Source organism: Vigna angularis, chromosome 11 (genome assembly GCF_016808095.1).
Source record: "Vigna angularis cultivar LongXiaoDou No.4 chromosome 11, ASM1680809v1, whole genome shotgun sequence".
NCBI lineage: Eukaryota > Viridiplantae > Streptophyta > Magnoliopsida > Fabales > Fabaceae > Vigna > Vigna angularis.
Window position 1 is genome coordinate 14486675 of NC_068980.1, and position 24178 is coordinate 14510852.

The 24178-nt window shown below is 34.2% G+C and overlaps 1 protein-coding gene across 1 annotated transcript; it reads right to left on the reverse strand.

Moving 5' to 3' along the window:
- Window positions 1-11953: 11953 nt before the first annotated feature.
- LOC108332432 (D-amino-acid transaminase, chloroplastic) lies at window positions 11954-15039 on the reverse strand. The gene is made up of 5 exons (XM_017567695.2): window positions 14627-15039; window positions 14399-14451; window positions 13852-14027; window positions 12994-13667; window positions 11954-12296 (listed from the first exon to the last, which is right to left on the reverse strand). The coding sequence occupies exons 1-5, from the start codon at window positions 14658-14660 to the stop codon at window positions 12199-12201; spliced, it is 1035 nt and encodes a 344-aa protein (XP_017423184.1). The 5' UTR covers window positions 14661-15039; the 3' UTR covers window positions 11954-12198.
- Window positions 15040-24178: the final 9139 nt, after the last annotated feature.

Consider the following 24178-nt stretch of genomic DNA (forward strand, 5'->3'; position numbering starts at 1 on the left):
CTAAAACAACTTAAAACAGAAAAAAATTAGCACACAAAAACAAAAAATTTAACACACAAAATACATACTAACATAAACTAACATAAAAATCAAAATTTCTCCCCAGTAGACCACACTTAAATCACACAATGTCCTCAGTGTGTTACAATCATCAGATTATCAATTTTAGAGCAGTCAAATAATATAGACAAGTGCAATAAAAAGTTAGGAAATGGGAAGAAATTTTCAGTAACATCCATCAGTAGATGTTATCAGTGACATCCATCAGCAGATGTCTAAATCACCTAGCACCCATCAGTAGATGCTAAAAATAATATTTTTTTTTTTTTTGAAAAAGGATACCGGTACTGTGACAATAGTCTCAGTGGCAACAACCGGAACTGTTGCTACAGTGGAAACAATTTGCCTATAAATAGGCCAATCTCAGCGCCTGAGTGGCATTTCCTGACTTCCCACTCTCTCTCTGCTCCTGTCTTCTCTCTGCTCCTCTTTCTTCTCTACTCCTCTCTCCTCCTCTCTCTTCTGAGCATCTGGAGTCTGCGCGGAGCCTCTGCCACCGCGCCTTCTGAAGAGTCTGAGAACCTCGAGGAGCCTCTGCAAGCCCTACTACTTCAGGTAAGTCCTATACACCTTCCTTCTTTCCTTCATGTAAATTCTTTCTTTTACGCTCTCTCTGCTTTTATTTCCCTCTTCTGTCGATTATTTTCTTTTATGCTTTCCATTTCTTCGTTCCCTCTCCCTTGCCTTTTAATTACCTTTATTTCCTTCTTGCTTTCTTGCTCTCCCCTTTAAGCTTTCCGTTATTCCTTTCCTTTATGCACTTCGTTCTTCTTTTCTTTCTGCCTTTTATTTTCCATTTCCTGCTTTCCTTCTTCTCCTTTTCAATTTTTTTCTAAACAAAAAAAAAAAAACACATAAAACACATAAAACACAATTGTCTTAAAATTTAAGGGGTATATCGGCTGGAAACCAGACGTTAATCTCCCTTCGTTTGAAGGTATGACAGAGACAATCGGGTAGAACAACGCCACGTACCCCACTTAAAACAAAATAAACACAGAAACATAATATACAAGAACAATATGGACAAGGACAACTGGACGTAGATCCGTTTAGGACCCTTTTGCAAGGACCGTGAAACAGATCTGAGACCAAATACAGAAACAATCAAAGACAGACAAGACAAAATAAATCTAAAAGGAAACAAGAACAAATAAAGAAAACACAGACTAATCTAATATTTTTTTTATTTTTATGTTTTGTTTTTTTTTTATGTTTTTGTTCTTTTTATTTTTATATTTTTTTTTATTTTTTAGAATACTAGTAGAGGAAAGATGACGAGCGAGATGGAATCAGAGAGATACACCAGTCAGCGGTGGCGTCCTACCGAAGATCAGACCCAGATGATGACCAGAATCTACAACTTTGGGGTCACACACCCAAGCCGAGCGCAAGTCGTCGAGATCACATCTCGACTAAGGATCTTTGGAGATGCCAGCGAATACAACGTGCACTGTTGGTTCAACAACCACGGCAATCGGGTCAGGCGCTGGCAAGCGGAGATAGACCCCACTGGCACTCAGTTTTCACAACTGCCGCTGTACATGTATGGTAAGACCCTGATCACACCTCAATTTTTTATTTAAATTTTTCACTTCTTCCTTTTCTATTATTAACACAAGTTTTTTTTTTTTTTTTTTTTTTGTTGAAAGAATACAACTGGGTGATAATGAGGGCACCGAGGCTGTTGGACCTCTTCCCCATTCCCATCATAATCGACGACGACAAAGATGAACGGCAAATCCCGCCACCTACGCCCCCTGCATTCCGAACCAGAGCTCCTTCAACGGTGCTATCCCTAAGACCACCACAACCAGCTCGTGAATTCTTCCAGTTTTAATGTTTTATGTTATTTTTGTGTTTTTTTTTTTTTTTTTTATGTTTTTGTTGGCCGAGTGTGGCCAGAATATTAATGAGGCATGTAATATGAACAATTATTATTTTTTTATGTTTTTAAATTTTTTTATGTTTTTTATTTATTTATTAAGGTTTGTAATATTAACGATCGTGGAAGATCGAACCCCGAACAGCTATATTTATGTTTTTATGTATTTTATTATATTTGTTGTTGCATTTTTTTTTTATTATTATTAATAAAAACACTTAAATTAGCATCTCTGCTCAAACTATATACCTCTGCCCCATTACTACAACTTTACTCTCTGATTTTTTTTTTTTTTATAACAAAAAACTAAATAAATAAAAACAGAACACATATTAACGAAACAAAAGAGCTAATACTGAATCAAAATATCAAACCAAATAAAACACATATTTCAAAAACAGCAAACAAAACACATACATTAACAAAATAAGAGACCTAAAACAGAAAAATTTTTTTTTTTTTTTAAATATATGAAAAATAAATATATGTACATCTCATAACAATTAATTTTTAATTGAAAGGAAAGATTTTGCACGCTTTAAACAATTTTTTTTTTTTTAACACAATTTTTTTTTTATGTTTTTTTTTTAAGATAACAATTCGAAAACTAAGAAGAAAAGGAAAAACAAACTTAAAAGAAAAACAAAATGCAGAATCTTCCTGAGACCACACTTAAACTACACTGTCCTAAATTTTTTCTAAGCATAAGATCATCAATTAAAACAATAAACAGATAAAGGACAAGTGCACTAAAAATATGAAAACGGGGAAGAAAGAAAAAGAAAACTTCCCTGGTCAGGGTGGCAGTTGCCAATTTTGGATTTGTAGGGAGATGTTCTTCTCTTCAGGATCCAGCACGAAATTGTTGAGGACGAACTGCTTCATCCTCCAGATTTGATCGAGCAGCGAAATGTCCTCCACCGCCGGATCCAAGCAGCAAATATTGTTACTGAGCGGATTCAGCAGGTGCCTGTTGATCTTCAAATTGTTAGTGTCAGCACCTTTGTTTTCCACTGTGGGTGTATGTTGATCAAATTTATACGTACCTCCTGCAACATGGTTAGTGCAATTTGGCACTGCAAAAATTTCATGCAGGGGTATAACACCCAATCCTAATGTAATAGGCTGAACCTTAGATACATCCTCAGAACATGAATCAATTTTAATTTCAGAAACATTATCTACCACAAATTCAGATTCATGTTCAGTGCATGGATAAGAAGTATTCAGATATGATGGCAAAAATTGGTTCTCATTATGCATAGAGGGAAAATTAAAATCATGCTCAGCAACAATATAGTCATTAGCATACCTATCATCATCACAATCAATAGAATAATCAAATTGTGGTATGCTTACCTCCTCTTCCTTGAAGATTGCTAGAGTGTGGGAAGACGAAGGTGGTCTACCTGGTTCAGAACTCCTGCTTATTCTTGCCTGGTCCTCAAAATATTCAGCATTCTCCTCAGGTGCAAGAGTGGCCATCTGCCCGATCTGATCACTCAGATTCTGCATGGCAGCTTTAGTTTCCAGCTGGATCTTCATGCTCTCTTGCTTGAACTTGAGATTCTGCATGGTCATCTGCTCCAATAACTCCTTCAATGTAGGTTCAGAAGTTGAAGGCTGAGGAGTTGTTTGGGCAGAAGCATTATACTGCTGACTCTGATATTGCTGAACTGGTGGAGGCATGAAAGGACTCTCGAATGGTGGTTCTTGATAATGATCGATTGGGGTATCGTACCATTCATTGTTAAGATTGTTCCACTCAGGATCGTTGATGTATCCATACTGCTCAGGGGAGAATTTTCTCACAAACTGAAGCTCAAGATATCCCCAATCGGTAACGGATCCTAGAGGAAGAGAGTCTTGCCAATCCTTAGCTGCTCCTTGTAATGAGTGCGGAAATGCCCTCAAGAAAATGTGATCAAGAGGGACATGTGGAGCCTTCATTGAAGAGCAAATATTGTGGAACTCCTCCAAATGTCTATGTGGGCATTCTCCAGCAAAACCATGAAACTTAGGGAGCAGATATATCAGTCCAGTGCTAAGAACACAATAAAAATCATCCTTTGTAGGTGGGACCGGCTCATGAGGAGTGAGCTCAGGAAATTGAGGATGATCCATATTTTTCTCAGTATTAAAATCAGCACAAGAATCAGAGTAATATGCAGAAAGAGAATCATAATTACAGGCACTCGCAGAATAAGAACTATTCACATAATCAAAATAGGTAGACATGGAAAAATAAAAATAAAACAAATAAAAACTAAATACTAAAAATTACTAAACAGATAAATCACAACACATTTATACATGCTACAAGCACACATAAGACAGAACATCAATAGTAAAAGATTTAATTAAATTTTTTTTTTTTTAATTTTTTTTTTAATTACAACTAAATACAGAACATAGCACAATTAAACATATATATACACAATATATATTAACACAGTAAAAATCTAAAACAAAAAACCTAGAACTGAAGTGACAACGCCGCCAAAATTTGCTGAAGGTGTCGTTGTCGCCTACAAAAATATACAAGACAAAACACACAAAACAAACATATTAACAGAACAAAACTTTATACAACAAAAATCTAAAACCAAACCTCCATTGGTCCCCGGCAGCGGCGCCAAAATTTGATACGACTGTCGCGGTCATACAAATTTGATGTGCGATTAAGAATGCAATATAACTAGGAAGTGACTCCTAGGTCGTCTCTCAAGGACCAATTTTGGGTTCAGTCTCAGATTTTAACACGAAGGGGGGGTTTGTTGGTTTTTTTGGTACGATAAAATTAAAGTGGAAAGACAGTAAAAATAACAGACTGTAAAAATAAGATTAAAACAGTAAGACGGTAAATAAATTGCATGAAACAGTAAATGTATAGAAAACGGTAAATTCAGAAATAGCTAAATTGCAAAACGAATAAATGTAAGGAAACTTAAAGGAGATTGATGTAACCAGAAACTTGCAGCTCGTGTAGATGAAATTGTAAATGCAAACTGTAAATTAAATTTCGATTGAAAAACAAACTGGAAAACAACATGAAAATTAAATGTGCAGATTGAAACTGGAAAACAAATTGGAAAACAAGAACAAATCCAAGACCTCCCCAAAGGGGAGGAGGAAAAATAAAAGTAGGTAAAACTCTTCTAAATTCCTACTCCTAAAACTACTGAGTTTTTCCTTCTCTGCCTACTGCTCTTTATAACCAATTCTCTGACCAACTCCCGTGGGATCCTCTCTCTCATTCAGCATAGTTGTTTTGTCTTGTTCTCAATTGACAGCATGAATTCCTTCCCACTTTCACGTTTGTTTTTGTCTCCCTCGTAGGTTGGAGACTTTCTTCAACTCTTAAAGGTGCCAAAGAAATAGGTGGGCCCTCCATTGTTTGTCTTCTTTCACACGTTCAACTCCATCTCCTTCATTCTTCCAAGCGTGAACCAATGGAGAAAAGTGAAGACATCTTCTTGGTGGTGGCTACTGCTCAAGGGCCGAGACTTCTTCTTCTCGAAGTGTTGCTCCTTATGTGCTTTTCTTCCAGCCAATGAATCACTTGATGCTTCAACATGTTGCTTCTTTTCTCTAACAAAGTACACCTTCAATTTGGATGAAAGAAATAATTGGGTGAAGCCATAGATGCTGCAGCTGCTGAACCAAAAACCGTGAATGGTGGCTGCTCCAAACTGCTGGACTTCTTCTTTAAGGTGCTGCACCGTGAAGTTTGATGCTGCTGCTCTCCATAACTCTTCTCCTTTTTTACGTGAGATGCAGCCAAGCTAAACACAAGACCGTGAGTGAATTTGCTGCAATAAATTGTACATGGCTGTGTGGTGCTTTTCTTCCAAACAAACAAGCCATTCATTGTATAGAAATTTCCCACTTTCACGTGGAGCCCTTGCCAAATTCCTTTGCATTATGGTGGCCCCATTGATGTTAGATGTTCCCTTTGGCTTATTGTAAAATTTTCTTCAATGACAAAATAAGAAGCACGCGGGTGCTATATACTTCAATAAATCAGCATTTCATTTTGAAGTTTTGGACATGAGCTTTCAACATGGTGGTCCCCTCCTCTAATTCCAAATGTGTATTTGCTGAATGCTTCATCAAAAGGAATTTTTTCATGGGCTTAGGATATGTACCCGTGACATGGCAAGGGAAGGAACTTCCCAACGTGAATTTCCACTAAATGTGGCTCCTTCCTTCAATCTTCACTTGATTTTTGGATGAAAGCAAAGAGTTGTTCCAGCCAAGAAAAACAATGCTTAATCTAGTAAGCTTTGGACGTGCAAAAGTGTGTTATGCATGGTTTCCAAACCAACCAATATCACTTCTTGAAATGAGTTCTAAATTGTGCCAATATGAGTGTTGAATCCTTGAGTGTTGGGAGGTCTTATCACCGTCCAATGATCAATTCTAGCCACCACAAGTATCAAACAACAAGCAAACAATGCAAACAAATTAGAAGTCACTCAAATAGTAATCACTAGACTGACATAGGAGAGTAAAATAAATACTGGGAACAGCACAAAACGAATTTGAACAAAGTAAAAACTATACGTGAAAATAGACATCCAGACGAAACTATGAAAAAAAATTGCATGCAAAACGGATAAGAATTGAACTCAAACGAAGACACACAAGTTGACACAACATTCACGCAGCACTGGTAATCGTTTACAGCACCCCTGTAAACGATTACCCGAGAGGTATTGCAAATTTGTACAGAAAGTCCAACACAGGTACTCAGTCAGGTGAACACAGGTCACCATTGGCAAAAAAACTGACTTTTAGGCACTTCTGCCCCTGTCTGAGGCTTGTTCAGGTGTTCCAATGGTGGGAGAGGGTGGATGGTGATGTGATGTGAGGCCAAGGAGTGTGGGGTGACCCTCGTTTACAGCACCCCTGTAAACGATTACCCGAGAGAAATTGGGAATTTGTACAGAAAGTCTAAATGTCCAAAAATATTTTCCAAAATTTTTCCTGCACTCAATAATGTAAATAATTCGTTTCAGATAATTCAAATTAATTAAAATAAGAATTTCTGATCGGATTAGGCTCAATTCAGTAAAATGGGAAAATACTGGACAAATAAGCACAATTCCCTGATTAATTCTAGCACAATAAACTAAATGAAGTGAATAAAATAATGATTCATCAGAGACAAACAGAGGGTATGAAGGAAACATTTTTAGAATATCTTTTGGTCTATAAACGTTCTTCTAACTCTAATGCAGGCTTTTGTATAAATGTATTGTACTGAGATTATCTATAAAGAAAAAGAGAGTACAACACAACAGACAAGAGAGTACTACCACATACATGCTTTAAAGTGTTATACGTTCCTATGCGTTTAGGCATAATACAAGAGTAAGGGTTTAAGTATGGTCTGTTTAAATAACACTTAGCGTTTAGGATAAGTTTTATGTATAGTTTTTAGCACTTTGCGATTTTATCCTAGATGGTTTTCATTATTAAACATTATTTCGTTTAGAAGCTTTTGTTAAACTTCAAAACAAGATTTATTTAAACGATCTTTTCTCAACATCGTATATTACAATAACCTCGGGACTATTAGCCATATCAATAATAATTACAATAGTTTACTTTTAAACCACTAGTAAAACAAGATTTGATATATCTATCTATACAGAGTTAACCACGGATTCTTTGTAGACATTATACTCAATTTAGAGCAGGATGCTATTGTTACACATATTTCAATGACTAAAAAGTTAATTAGTACATTATGCTTAATCATTTTTGAGTAGCAGAAGATCATGTGCTACATTACATCTCGTACGTTGTGTTCACATGAACAAATTTTACTGTTCATGCGGATTTGCGAGCGACGAAAGCACATTTCAGCCGTGTTCGCTTCAGCCGATTTGTGAGGAGCGAAATGAGGCAATTTGCGGGATAGGGGGTTTTTGAATCACTCGCATAACTGAGAAGATTTGCGATGAATTAATGGGAAAAAGCTTTTATGCCCTTAAAACATTTCATTATACCAGATACTAAAAACAAATATATTGGATTTATGAAGTGCATATTCGATTCCAGTGGATAATAAATAATAATGCATAAACAGTGTGAGCATGGCTGACCGGGTTTGCTGGGTTTTGCATTCACTAATTCACATAGGCTTCACTTTGACAGCCCAAGTTTGGCGACCTTCACTTTGACAGCCCAAGTATGTAAGTGTGGCAGCCTAGCAATGCAGAGATTGGCTGCCATTGTTGATAATGAAGATGCGTTGAAGATGGGGAAGGAGAGGTTGAATGAGGAAGAGGCGCTGAGATGGAGAAGTTCGGCGTGAAGGGTTGGTGCAGAAGTTGGAATGGCAAAGGTGTATCCGGTGACTGGTTTGGCGTATTGGGTTACGCAGAACACAGAGAAAAGTTGTATTTGGGTATTCGGTTACGCAGAAATTTATTCGGTTACAGGGTTGGTTTTTGCGTTTTGTTTGAAGCGTTGAAGTCGCGGTTCCAGCAGCCTTCATCGTTGTTCCCTGCTTGCCATCGTCGGTGGTGTGATTGAATATTAATGGTTGGCAGTCGAAGTTGTAGGCGTGAATAAGGAGGATGAGTTGAAGAGGATTATGGAGCAGTGGATGCATGAGGGCGAGATGAGGAGGTGCACCAAGGACCGGAGGATGTAGACTGTGTAGAAGTAGTGAGTGAGGAAGGGGACGATGCAGCAGTCGTTGAAGCAGCACGAGTATGGAACAGCACCGTAACCTTTTGTTGTGTTTTTCTTGCAGGTGAAGGAGTTGTCAACGTTGTGGACGTACGTGAAGGTGGTGGAGTTTGGTGAAGTCGCGTGGAGATAGGTGAAGCTGTTGTAGGAATGTGTTGGTCTTACTGGACCTCTGTGCTGCACTTGTGAAGGTAGCCAACGTTGTGAAAGGGTGATTGTGTTTAGCTAACCCAGTTTCATAGTGGTTTTTTGCCTATTAACAATTTTGTATACTGTTGCAGGCATAAATAAACAACATTGTGGGTGTGGTAGTGTAGTAGGAATAAATCCAATTATAGATTTAGTAGTATCAATTATAATAATTAGTTTTAAATTATAATAATTAGTCTTTATTAGCAAATTGTTGTATATCTATTTTTCCTTTATTTAGGTTAATTGTTAGAGCTAAATTGGTAGAGTTTGTCCCCTTTACTCTTTCCAATTAGGTTATCAATTTTGTAATTTATACCACAATAATCAAATGATGAAATCAATTCATTCAAATACTTTTTTATATAATTAAAACTAATTATTATAATTGATAAGCAGTTCCAAAAATTGAAAATTGATGTTCTAATAGATGTTATTTGCAAATTACTTCTAAGTATTATAATGTTTTTACTAAATTCATTTTACTTCTAAAAATTATAATTTTTTTAATAAATTCATTTTACTAAATTATAATTTTTTTACTTTTAAAAAATTAATTTTAATTATTATTTTTAATTTTTTACTCTTTATAAACATTTTTACAATTAAATATAACATTAACAAATAACATTTTATATTACTAGAGACATTTTGGTAATCTTTAATTTCTACCAATTAAACAAATTTTTTAAATCTGTCACATCAATCAAATCCTACACTAATTCTCATAAACTTTACTTCCAAATCCACTCTCAATTACCCACAAATCCACTCAAAAAAACAACAAAAAAATTACCTTCAAATCCACTCAAATCCATTCAAATCATCTCCCCCAAATCACTCCAAAAGAACAAAGCATTAAAGACTTACTTAACACTATATATCTGTGCGTTGCACAAATATCTAAAGCTTTTAACAAAAAATAATACTGATAAAATGCATTAACGCTGCGTTCGGTTGGGATGATTTACTATAGACGTGAATTTGTATGGATGGATTTGCGTGGTAAATGGTGTTCGGTTGGTGTGATTTGCAACGACGGATTTACGTGTAAAAGGAGTGATTTGCGAGGATTGTTTCTTTTTGAGGCTCTCCCAATTTTGCAAAGATTTGCATGATTTAGGATGAAAAGTCGTATATGTCCTGTGGTATTTGTATAATTACGCTGGTGGAAGAAGGTTGGTCTCCTAGTTTCTCGCGTGAGACGAAGAAACCCAACGCTGGGTTGGATGCGCGATCTGGAGCAAAGACGAAGGAGAAAAGTGGTTCCCTTGCAAGCAGTCCAAAACGGAAAGAGAAAAAAGAAGGGTATCTCCCTTTTGGCCTCGCGACCTCCCTGAAATGGAGAAGGAGAGAAAATGCTCCCCGGCGACGCGACCAAAAGACCCCAATGCTGGGTTTGTCCATGAAGAAAAAGAGATTGTGCGAACCAAAGAGAAAGGGAAAGAATTTCCCCGTGCGCGCTACAAGACTCCCATTGTTGGAGTTCTTAGTTGGAGAAGAAGAAAGGTGCTACCCTAGCTACCTTTTCACGTGAGACAAATAGAAAGGGAATGAAGCTTCCCTGCTCTGCGAGCTTCACCAGACAGCCTAAAGCTAGGCCTGCGAGAGGAGAAAGGCCCAAAAAAAAATTGGAAAAAAGATTAGCTTAGGAGAAAGCCCCAAACACACCCTTTTCTTTTCTCTGAGTTAAACAAAAACTCAGAAACTTTATGCTTTAACACCACAGGCACTATGGCGTTGTTAGGTTTCTCTCTTTTGGCGCTTTTGAATGCTAAGAGACACCACATGCTTTATTCTTAGCTGTCGGATCAAACTCACACACCTCTGTCCTATTCTCATTGGCCCACGTCATTAATATATATAAATTTTTTCTAAACTACTATAATATTTTGCTTTTAAATTAGATATACATTTAATTTATAGTGATATTTTTTTTAAAATTTGCTATATTATATTTATTTGAGATTATTGAACTGACAAAATACTTATGAATTATAAAAAGAACTTCTAATATTTTATAAATGCATTGAAAGGATACTTTACTGAAGCAACATCATCATGAACTATTACAAATATATTTGTATGTTTAAATGTTGCCAATTTTTTTTTAGGTCATGTGATATTATAACTTCCTTTAATTATTTGTTTGTTTAAAATTAATTATTCTCACTTTCGTAACAAATAAATTGATACTACTTGGTAGTAAATTATATTACAAACAAATACTACATTTAAAAATAAATTCATTTTACTGCATTATAATTTTTATAATTTTTAAAAATTAATTTTATAAATTATTTATAATTTTTTTCTCTTTATAAACATTTTTACAATTAAATATAACATTAATAAATAACATTTTATATTACTTTAATAACTAGGGGCATTTTTATAGTCTTTAATTTCTACTAATTAAACTAATTTTTAAAATCTATCACATCAATCAAATTCTACACTAATTTTCACAAACTTTACTTTCAAATCCACTCTCAATTACCTACAAATCCACTAAAAAAAACAACTAAAAAATTACCCTCAAATCCACTTAAATCCATTCAAATCATCTCCCCCAAATACATCCAAAAGAACAATGCATAAGAGATATATAAGCTAAATAAGATAAACGTCTTTTTATTGAGAATTGTAATCTATTTTTAGTTGACTGATATTTAAAATAAACAATACTTACACGTTAATATTAAGATTTTATACAAATGCAACCATTCTATTTTAGTAGGATTCAGATGCCACATTATTTTGAATGGTTTTAATTTTTCACATGTAAAATACGAATCTGAAACTATAGATCACTAGAGAACAAAGTAAAAAAGGGAAAGAGAAAAGGACACAAAAAGCCACACCCTTGTATGTTGTGTATGAGTTTATCTGTTTTCATCTAAAATCAATTTGTGTAAGTGTAAGAATTTAGAATGGACTACTAATTCTCTAGCTCTTCATCTTGTGAAAGGAAGTTTTCCTTCACACATTTTAGTTTGATTCATATCTAATCTGAAGTAAGATTAAATAATGGACTTCTCTGCTTAGAAACTTGGGCCAGAATTGCTGTTGCAGTAGACTGGAAAAGAAATGCATGCACACAACTGAAGCATGTGGAAAAATCAAAGCTATTATTATCAGTACAATACAACAGTGTGAAACAGTTCAAGGACTATTTATCTGCTACGTAAATTTTGTGTAGCAGGAAACAACTGCTGCTTCACTTGTTCAGTGTTCACACTTAAAATACATAAAGCAATACAAAGAGAAACCTCTTGGTAGATCTCTGCAACGACAACGCGACGCATAAATTTAAGAAAGCTGTTGCCAGACTTTGATCTGATGAGTTTGAAGGTTCACTAAACGTAAGGCACAGGTATTCTCTGTGTGCCAGAGCCAGTTACCATATCATCCCACAGCAAATTTGAAAGTACCATTGTTAATTCTCCAACACTTCCTGTCAAACATATATAATTGAATAAACAAAAAGAAGAAAAAATGGGAGAAAGAGAAGTAAATTTTGATCACTACTAACAGTCAAGATTAAAACACAGAAAGTCTTGTAATTTTGTGAAGTAGTCAAGTGATCTTTAAGGCCCTATTTGGATACGTTTATCCGCAAACACTTCAAGGAGAAAGTAGAAAAAGAATGTTTTATAACTTCAAATTAACTAATTTGTAAACTCTCATATCAATTTCTCTAAATATTTAGTTTTTCTTGTGTACGTGTTTATAAAGAAGTTTATGACCAAAGTAGTCCTTAATATTAATCATTCATGTATTGGTTTGCTCTTCTCGTTCCCATACAACATGAATTATGTCAAAACAGCACATCGTAACAATGTTCGTGTGCTCCAACAATGAGAAGAAAGTAAGCAAGGTTAAGGCTTCAGCTCACATGCCATACAAATGCAGATATAGATATCATTGATGGATAGGATTCATTAGGAAGAGATTATATAAATATGATCTAAACCCAACTCATATAAGCAATTGACATCGTTTTTAATTCAAAACTTTAAGACAATGGATTTATGGATATTCTTTCTTATATGGTACTCAACCTTCTGATTTTATTCATTGTGAAACTTAAACTCATTCTTAAATCTCTAACAGGATAATTATTGTTAGTATGTTATTAAGTACCAACTTACCATTGCCAATGGGTTGATCATCCCACTCTATGATAGGCAACAAAGGAAGTGTGCTTCCCACATACATCATTTCAGCAGCAGCTTTAGCTTCCTCCAAAGATATTTTTTTAGTTGCTACACCTTTCAGGAGCCCTTGATCAACCAACTTGGGTGCGAGTTGAAGAAGCCTTTTTGCAGTGCAACCATGTAGGATGTTATCAAAAGGAGGCATGACAAATTCTTTGTCTTGTGTTATGAAAGCAACATTCACATTTGGACCTTCAGCAATATAACCTTCGTCATCAACCCATACAGAAGAAGATGCTCCTTTCTCTTCAGCTTCCATCACTGAAAGGACATTTGGCAGATAATTCACATTTTTAGCTGTGGCAAATAGAGGAGGCTTCATTGGCACGTTGGAAGTAATCACTTTAACTCCCTCTTTGCATTGGGAAAAATCATGGTCAATCACTACTGCATAGAATGCAGATGTTGGACACCCTGCTGATGACAGCAAGAAATCACCAGGACCTGCACTCAGCCAAAATCTTAGAGTTCCCTTCTTGCATTTTGATGCTGCAGTCAGTTGTATAATAATGCTGCGAAGCGTTGATTGAGAAAAGGGAGAGGATATCTTTGCTTTGGAGGCTGACAGCAGGAATCTATCAAGGTGAACATCCAATTCATACAGGTATCTGCAGAGGACAAACATCACAAAGACAAAAATCAGACAGATATGTGTTTCAAATGCAAAAAAAAAAATATAAAAAAATAAAAAAATATGAAAATTTAAAGTAAACTCAAGGCTATGTTACATGAACATCCAAGTATTGTAATTGAGTTTGCATAGAGTAACCCAAAACAATTAGCATTACCTACCCATCTAGAACAATGGATGTATCAAACACACCATGCCCTCTGTGTACCATGTGATCATCGAGGGGGATTACCATCATTGCTGGATCAAGTGTGATACCTCCAAAAATACTTGAATACATAGCAGGGTATGGTTGTTTCTCCACTGAACTCCATTTTTCGTGAAGCTTTTCAAGCAACTGAACACAGCAATCCAACGGAAATTGCAAAGTTTAATGGATAAAACATTACTTTATAGATTTACCCAAAGTAAAATTTTCCCAACTTATATTTTATATCTTTGTCACATCACAAGTCAACATGAGATCTTGATGGAATGTTCAACTATTATGCAAATCCTGGTGAATTGAAAAGGGGATTCAGAAAATAAAAAATTTGATCCTCCCCACTTTCTCCCTTATCTGGTTTACCAACTCCAATGGTGAAACAACAGCCTTTGGGTTCTTCCACATACACAGATTAATCAATTTAACTCCATAATAATCTATTTATTTATAGAATAATCTGAAGAAATTAAGATGGCACAGAAAGAAATGCTTAAAAATCTCACCTCGGATGATGAAGAGAACACATGAACTCTAAAATCGTCATCATTTTCAACCTCTGTCACACCCCAATAAAGAAACTAAGTAAAAAGATATAAAAGAAGAAATAACAGCATTACATTACACTAAATTAATTCAACTGAAAAGGCTAAACTGCTAAAGTACCAAAAAAGTTTAAATTTTTCAATGGGATCACATAAACAAAAGACAACCCAGAAACTCAAAAAACTCACCAGGGGCCTTCCAAGGCACAGTGGGATTCACCATATTGAAAGGAAACACTCAAAAGCAGTAATCAAACTGTGTGTGTGTGTTGGAAACCACTACGTGAATATATTGGAACAGGAGCACTGATAAGAACGGTGGTTGTCATAAAAAGACATTAATGCATCACTTCCTTTTCCAAGTGATGCATTTTTTTAAGATTTTTTTTTCTCACTTTTTATTAAAGTTATTAACTTTCTGTATTTCTGAAACGGAATCCTTGAACCATCTTAAAGGGAAGGAGTAACTAACAACAAGAACACGATAACATGAGAAAGAGCCATTTGAATTATTGTTTGTTTGGTTTGTTGGATGTTTCAGACGGATTAAACTCTAATGCTGTTTTTGGTTGATTGCTTGTTGGAGTATTTGTCTCATCAAACACATTGATGATGGTGACATCTATAATCAATGAAACGAAATCATTGATAATGGACTTGAGAAAAAAAACACAATCTTGTTCACAAAAGAATCTTTCCATACCTTATCTTTCCCATTCAGCATTCACTGAATCACCTTTTTTTTATTAACTTCTTTTTCTCCTGTTAAAATTAAATAATTAAATAAGATCATGACAAAATGATTTGATCAGAATTTTAAAAGATTTTATTAATGAAAAAGTCCTGCAAAATTCCATCAAAAAAATCAAAAGGTATATATAAATCTTGTGATATTTTTTATAAGAATAATGAAATCCGATTTATTTAATTAATATTTTTTATAACTTGGAAAAAATACATTAATATTTAAAAGTACGTAAAATTTGATACATTTCTCGTCACTTTGCAGTACGATATGTAGATACAACATTCATTAAATAAACTAACCTAAATTCTTGAGAGTTTTCCAAACTTTTTTTTTCTTTTTTTATTAATTGGAAGATTTGTTTTTCTCCCTTGAAACAAATAATCTCTTCTCTATTTGCTGAATGTAGTGTTATTGATATTCATTCTCAGTAGTTGATCATTTTTAAGCAAAGAGTATGACATTTCTTAACAATGAAGTCCCTCAAAATAAAAACAAGAGAAGGGTTGGAGTGAGCTGTTATATATCTTATCAATTATTACTCACATCCCTTAACTTATAATTAAACAACCAAATTCCATGTAAATCTAAAATTAATTTAATCATATACACATCTTAAATATATAATTAAATTAAATTAAATTTGATTATAATCTCTTATAAAAAGTTACACCTAAAATTGTTCAATTTCTCATCTTTGTTCTGTTGCAGGCATGATGTGAGCCACAAACCCTATAACCTATTTTTCTTAATTTATTGTGCGAATCATTTGGTTAGGTCAACAACTATTGTCTTGTGGCTATAAAAAAATTAAAATATTGTGTTATTACAAATTTTTCATTTTAGAATGACCAGCTTAAAAGTGAAAAATATAAAGAAAATTATATTTTCAGGCATATCAAACAAGATTCCCATTTATTTAAGTTTTATAAATGATAAAAGATAAATTATAAACAACGGGCCTCAGTTTCTGTTTGTTCTTTTGGTCTTTACCGCCTTTTCGTTTTATGTACTCAATATAACAATAATAATTTTGAAAATTATAATTGTCATAATTTTCTGTTCATTCTCATGGCATATTACTTCTTTCTATTAATTGTTTTCTCCACAGTCAAAACTCTTTTATTTTTAGTTGAGTTCTTGCACTCTAATTTTTTTCGTTAATTTAGTGACGTCAATATTTCTTTTTCATATAATTTTACTTACTTATTTTAACATGATTAATATAAAAGTTATATAAATATTAAAATTAATGTAAAATCATATATATATATATATATATATATATATATATATATATGAGGTGTTATCCTTCAGTTTGCCCTCATCAATTTCAGCTTGCAGCTTTCACTGGACTTTTTTGCCCTTCATTTATTAAACTTCTGCAACGATCATGGTTTAATGATGTTGGTTTAATTCCAACAACCAGTAATAAATGGTTGCTTCTATAAACCCTACACTCCTTCGCTAGTCATTGCTTGTGCTTGTTCTTGTTCTTTGTTTTTTGTGTGAGAGCTTGGCGCGTGAGCTTCTAAAGTTGTGTTTTGGTAGTGGTCTTGGTGTGTTGGCATTGGTCTCGGATGTTGGTGGTGGTCGTTGTGGTGCTATGGTTCATCGAAGGAGAAAGATAATGAAGCTGACATTTGAGGTAAGAAGTTGAGATTGTGGAACACCCTTAACCGGTGTTTGAAATTCGGTTAAGGGCACGCCAACGTTCAAAGATTGGTTAAGGGTCACCGTACTTTAAAGTATTACTGAACCTTAACCGGCATTCTAATGCCGACAAGCCCTTAACTACATTTTGAACGTCAGTTAAGGGTAAGGATCCATCACATTTTGAATGTCAATTAAAATTATGTTGTAGTTTAAAATAAGGTGACCATTTCATTATTATTTTTTTTAATTTTACTTTATATATTTTGTTTATTTTATTAATTTTTCACAATTTTTTTTGCTACTTGTTTTTTTTCTAATACATGCCTTTGCTTTATTTATTTACTTTATTCTCTTTTAATATTTTCTCATATAAATAGTAATGTTTGATTCTCACTCTTAATCTTAAGTGTGTAGTGTGTAAATCCTTCAATTACTATATAATATAGAAAAAATTATCTTTTTTATTAGTTTTAATTCTTGTATTTTTAACTTTTCTTTAGTTAAAATAATTTTCATTATTTATCAACAATTTAACTAGTTCAATGAAAAGTTTTCGGATCTCCAAAGGCACTTTCCATTTCATCATGAATTTAATTATATTTTTCTCTTTTTTTTTATGCAATTTCATTTAATGGTGTATCAAATCGATTTTGAGATATACATTTGATCATTTAAAAAAAAATTATTTTTATTTGTTGTTTATTATTATTATTATGTAAAATACTATTTTGATGATTTTTAATATAATTATTTTTATTTCATATCTTATTTTCATAACTGTAATTTTATCACTTAAAGTATATAAAGATGTATTATTTATTATAATATAATAATATGATGATATTATTGTAATTTTGTCACCCACCTTTCAACATATATTAAAGTTTAAAAAGATGAAATATCTATGTATAAATTTAAATTATTATTATTTTAATCTTTCTTCTCTCGGCAATATCATATATTTTGGTAAATTTTATTTATGTGTAATTATGTAATATTTTATATAATTATTTCACTTTAATCCAATTTTTACTTGATACTTTGATTTGAAATTTATATAATTATAATTTTTTTATAAACATTTGACATTGAAGAAATGATAGTATATCTTTTTAATATTAAATATTTTATAATATCATTTCTCATTATTTTGATTTTTTTTATAAAAATTAATTAATTAATATTGAAACCATAAGAAAATATATTTAAGCACGAGTATAGAGTATAGATATATTCTTGATAGAAATGAAGATAAGACAAAGTTATTATATCTACATTTGTTATTCTTACATAGAAGTAATCAAATACTATAAACTCCAACACAATTTTAATAAGAGTGTTAGAAAACTAACTGAAACATTTTATTCATTCATTAAATCTAATAAAGTTTTGGTATTCTATATATATACTACAATAATACATGGAATTATCGACGAAATTTCACCGACAGAATTATTTTCGTCGGTAAATGATGCATTACTGAAGAATTTTATCGACGGATGTAAAAAATGTAATTATCGACGATAATTGGTCATTCAGTAGTTATCGATGATCAAAATATGTCGGTAAAGTCATCGGTAATTATCGACGGATAAAATTCATCGATAATTCCGTCGATAATACATATTTTAGTTATCGACGGTCGACGACCAAAATTCGTCGGTATAGCCTTCAGTAAAAAGTGTGGCAAAATTCTCCTGTGCGAAGAAGACTATATTTTTCTATCTCACAAATCACTTTCGTCATTTTTTCTTTCCCCTCATTTCAAGACCATTTCTCACCTTCTCTACAACAATTTTTCTCTCTCGTGCAACCATCTTCCCACACTACCACCGTTGTCGTTGGAGAGTGCCACCGCTGCCGTTGGAGAGCACCACCGTTGTCGTGGGAGAACGCCACCGCTGCCGTGGGAGAACCACTGCCATCGTCACCGCTGCCGTTGGAGAGCGCCACTACTGTCGTTGGGGAGTGCCACCATTGCCATGGGAGAACGCCACCACTGTCGTCGGAGAACCATGCGGAGTAGTGCTGTCGTCGGGATGGTCAAAAACTAATTGGGGATTTTTTCCAATTTTAGGGTTTCTAAAACAATTGGAGAACCTAAGTAGAGGCTTTGATTTTGGTTTTGGAATGAATTGAATTGTTGTTTTGATTTAGGAATGAAGAAAGTTTGATAAAAAAAATTAAAATCTGAGGAAACCGAAGAAGGGGAAAGAGGAAGAAGATGAACCAGATCGAGATATTTACCGACGGACTTACCGATGACTTTTTCCTTCGGTAATTACCGAGATATTTGTGTGGTAATTACCGACGAATTTGTCCTTCGATAATTACCGACGGCCATAATAATCCGTCGATAAATATTACTGACAACGTTATTATCGACGGACCAAACTCCCGACAGATTTTGGACGTTTTCGACGGATTTTGGTCGTCTGTAATAATTGTTTTTTTTTTGTACCATTACAGAATACAACCCACCTCTTAAGTTGGGTGCACACACACAAAACAACATAAACTTAATACATTTCAACACTCCCCCTCAAGCTGGAGCATATAGATCATATGCACCAAGCTTGGAACATATAAATTGAATCATAGGCCCTCGTAAAGACTTAGTCAGAATATCTACAAATTGTTCATTAGAATTGACAAACTCTGTAATGAGATCCTTGGACAACAACTTCTCTCTGATGAAATGACAATCAATTTCTATATGTTTTGTTCTCTCATGGAACACTAGATTGGAGGCAATGTGAAGAGATACTTGGTTATTACAATACAACTTCATAAGCTTATTTTCACAGAATTTTAGTTCTTGAAGGAGTTGTTTGATCCAAAAAAGTTCACATGTAGCTATGACCATAGATCGGTATTAAGCTTCTGTACTAGATCGAGCAACAACACTTGGTTTCTTGTTTTTCCATGATACAAGGTTCCCTCCAAGGAGTACACAATATCCTGTGGTAGATCTTCGATCATTCGGACAACCAGCCTAATCTACATCACAATATCCTTCTAACTTAGTACTTCCCTTGTTCTCATACAACAGTCCATGTCTTGGATTCCCTTTTACATATCTAAGGATGCGTACCACGACATTCAAATAATCAATATGAAGATTTTACATAAATTGACTCACAACTCCCACTGGATAAGAAAGATCTTGTTATGGTAAGATAGATTAGTTTTCCAACCAACCTTCTGTATCTTTCTAGATCTGAGAAAGGTTCATTGTGGTCTCTCATTAATTTTTTATTTGAGTCCATAGGACTATCAATGGGCTTGCAATCTGTCAGACATGTTTCCTCCAAAATATCAAGGGCATATATTCTTTGTGAAATGATGACTCCTTCTTTTGATTGTGCCATTTCAATACCAAGGAAGTATTTCAAACGACCTAAGTCTTTGGTTTGGAAGTGGTTGAACAAATTATCCTTTAATTGAGCAATTCTCGCAACATCATTTCCTGTAATCACAATATCATCAACATAAACCATAAGATAAACACATTTATCAGGAGTAGAATGCCCATAAAACACTGAATGATCTGCTTCACATCGTTTCAATCCAAATTTTTGCACAACATGGCTAAATTTACCAAACCAAGCTCGAGGTGATTGTTTCAAGCCGTAGAGTGAACGACGTAATTTACAAACTAACTTAGACTCCCCCTGAGCAACACGACCAAATCCAAGAGGTTGCTCCATGTATATCTCCTCTTCCAGATCATCATGAAGAAAGGCATTTTTAATGTCCAATTGGTGAAGTGGCCACTGTTGAATGGCAACCATGGCAAGAAATAGACGAACACTAGTGATTTTGACCACAAGAGAAAAAATATCACAATAGTCGAGACCATAAACTTGAGTATATCCCTTTACGGCTAGACGAGCTTTAAGATGATCAATTGCACCAGTAGGACCAACTTTAATAGCATATACCCATCTACATCCCACGGGTTTCTTACCAAGAGGAAGAGGTACAAGTTCCCAAGTGCCACTATTGTCAAGTGCCTGCATTTCATCAATCATGGCTTGTCGCCGTCCAGGGTGATTAAGTGCCTCACGAACATTATTAGGATTTTTGATGTTAGAAAGGGAGGAAACAAAGGAGAAATACGTAGGAGACAGATGATGGTAACTTAAAAAATTATAAACAAGATAAGGATTATGAGTAGATCGAATACCTTTTCGAAGAGTAATAGGCCAAGCCTGATTTGAGTCAAGAGAGGACGAGGAGGATGAAGGATCCATGGTCTAGGAATCTGATGGAGAAGGAGCTGAGTCTCGAGGATCTTCAAGCAAGGAGGAAGTTGGTTGAACAATATCTTGTGCATTCTAAGTTTGAGCTGAAGATGGAGAAGTGGGAATGACCAAGGGATCACATGATGGTATAAGAAGTATCTCTTGAACAGATGAACGATCCTCCTTCGAAGACAAGAAGAAAGGTGTATCCTCAAAAAAGGTGACATCAAAAGACATATAATACCTTCTTGTGGAGGGATAATCACATCTATATCCTTTCTGAATGCGAGAATATCCCAAAAAGACACATTTAATAGACTTGGGAGAAAGTTTATCAAAACCTGGGGAGACATTATGAACAAAACAAGTGCTCCCATTAACACGTGGAGAGACAAGGTAAAGAGGATCATTTGGAAAAATTACGGAGTGAGAAACTTTATTGTCAAGAGATGAAGAAGGCATCCTATTGATCAAAAAACAAGCAGTGAGGATTGCATCCCCCTAATGATGAACAGGAACATTAGTATTTAACATCAGGGAACGTGTTGTTTCAATGAGATGTCTATTCTTTCTCTCAGCTATGCCATTTTTTTTGTGGAGTGTGAGGACATGTTTACTGATGTAAAATTCCTTTGGAAGATAAAAATGAAGAAAATGCAACAGAAAAATATTCCTTAGCATTATCACTTCTGAATTTTAATTGTCTTTCCAAATTGATTCTTAATTTCATTAACAAAGTCTCTGTAATCTAGCTTCTACCACTAGTACAAAAACAATATATAACTTCACGCGTTTAACATTCAACCACTGAATAGCCAACGTTAAAAATGACCGGTGTCATTTTTGTAAATAAACGTAGTTATTAAATGTCGTTTAGAATTGTAATTTGAAGTAAAATGATATAAAACGTCGAATGATCCAGCATTAGACGTCAAAAGGTTAGTGAATTCAATAAAAAATTGAGTGGGAGATTGAAAATTCATTCACTTTATCTTAGCGCGCGACACCCTCTTCTCTTCTCAAACGAAGTTTGACGATCATCACATGTAATTTTTCTTTCATTTGATACAAATGCATTTTATGTATGATTTTCGTTTGTTTTGACCGATTATTTTCGTGTTTTTGTTCTTCATAGGTACATTCTGCTTTCTTTGGCATCGATGACGACACTTTATTCTCACGAACCCACCTTTTTAAAGTTAGTTTTCGTTTTCGTTTTGAAGAACTTATTTGTTGAACTTGTTTTTTGTTTTTTTTTTGTTGAACTTATTTTATGTTGTTTGGCTGAACTTGTTTGATTGAACTAGTTTGTTGTTGTTGTTGTTTGTTGATATTGCGTTCATAGTTCTTACTTTATAAAATACCATAAACTGAAACTTTTTATTTTTCTACTTTTCAGGTCTCGTAGAGGTGTAAAAAATTATCACAATTAATTAAAAAAGACAAAACAAAATTGATTAACGTCGTATATTAACAAAATTCAACGTTAATTTAACGTTGAATTTTTTAAAATTCGACGTCAATTTAACGTCTCATGATATGACGTTGTTCGCGAATTCGCCGTTAAAAGCCCTAAATATTCGTTGTTGTACACAAACTCCACCACATCCGTTCTTCTCATCTCTCGTCTCTTCTTTCTCTCCTCCATATCCGTTTTCTCATCAGCCCCACCCCAACTCTCCAAGTATCATTTCCTTGCTTCAGCGGTGCGGCTGTGAGGGCGGTGTGTGCAGTGTGTGCGGTGTGTGCGGTGGTGCTTCGCGTCTTGGGTCTACGAGATAACAGGCCATGAAAGGATGTCGCATATCCGTTTCATTCTTACTTCGCATGATATTTTTAATTTTTTTTTGTAAATGTATTGAATATGTTGTCTTTGATGTGGTTCGTGTTTTGTCTGTGGTTTTTGTTTTCTTTGTGCGTGCGTGTGTTCGGAGGAAGCTTTGTGTGTGCGGATGTTCGGAGGAAGAAGATAACAGGCCATGAAAGGATGTCGGATATCTGTTTGGCCCTGAAACGGATGTTGATATTCGTCAACGGATATCCACATCCGTTTCCGGGCCAAACAGATATGCGACATCTGTTCAGGCCTGGATGTTCTTTTTTATATTTTTTAGTTTTTAGTTTATTATAATTTTTTAGTTATTTTTATCAACTAATTTTATTTTAATTTTTAATTTTAATTTTTTATTTTCAATTTATTTGTCACGTAGTTATTTTATTTTATTTTATTTAGTTTATTAATTTATTGTATTTTTAATTAATTTATAGAGTATTTAAATTTAGTGTTTTTTTTATTATTTGTTATTTATTTATATCTAAATTAAAATTATTTTATTTAATGAAATACTTATTATTAAATTAATAAAATAATAATTTTAATTGGGTTAAATATTTTTTTCGTCCCTTAAGTATCACACGATTTTGGGTTTAGTCCCTACTCGAAACTTTGATGGCTTTTAGTCCTCATAGTTTTGAAACTCTTACTATTAGTCCTTACAATGAACGGCGTTAACTTTTGTGTGATGTGGTAAACGACAAGGACACTCTTATGGCAACTTCCATCTTCACTCTCTGCCACGTTGGTTGTTTAATTTTTGAAATGAGATTAAGTATGTTTAATTTGGAGGGATCGAGCTCTGGATCAACCAAAGGGGAGAGAAAACCAATCAAGAGATTGAGGAGGTAGATTCCGAGGTCGTAAGAGACAACGTAAAACCCCTGCACATAAACAATACGCAAGACGTAGATGGATGCCATGACCAATGTCCCAATCCATCTGTAGATGGAATGGGGGGTAGATTTGTCGAGATAGTACTGAAACAACTTAGAGAACTCCTGCAAATATTGCTTCACCGATGCATATGACGGAGCAGCGCCACCGCCACTGCCACTTCCCTCCATTCCAACGGATTCTGACGCTTCAAATTTAGAATCCCAACAAACGAAAGCAATCGTTCACTGTTAATGTTATTTATCAAGGTTTAGGAAATAAGGGGAAAGGAGATCTGGGAGGTTGGTGAGGTTCACGTTTCTATAATTGTTTCCAAAATGAAATAATAAAAAAATAAAGGTTTTCTGATGTTGAAATTATGA

Excerpts from the sequence above, each read along its gene's own strand:
- LOC108332432 (XM_017567695.2), bottom strand. The coding sequence starts at position 14,660 with ATGGTGAATCCCACTGTGCCTTGGAAGGCCCCTG. Across the intron at positions 14,028-14,398 it reads TGTTCTCTTCATCATCCGAG|TTGCTTGAAAAGCTTCACGA; the intron begins GTGAGATTTTTA and ends TGCTGTGTTCAG. Across the intron at positions 13,668-13,851 it reads ACATCCATTGTTCTAGATGG|ATACCTGTATGAATTGGATG; the intron begins GTAGGTAATGCT and ends TGTCCTCTGCAG.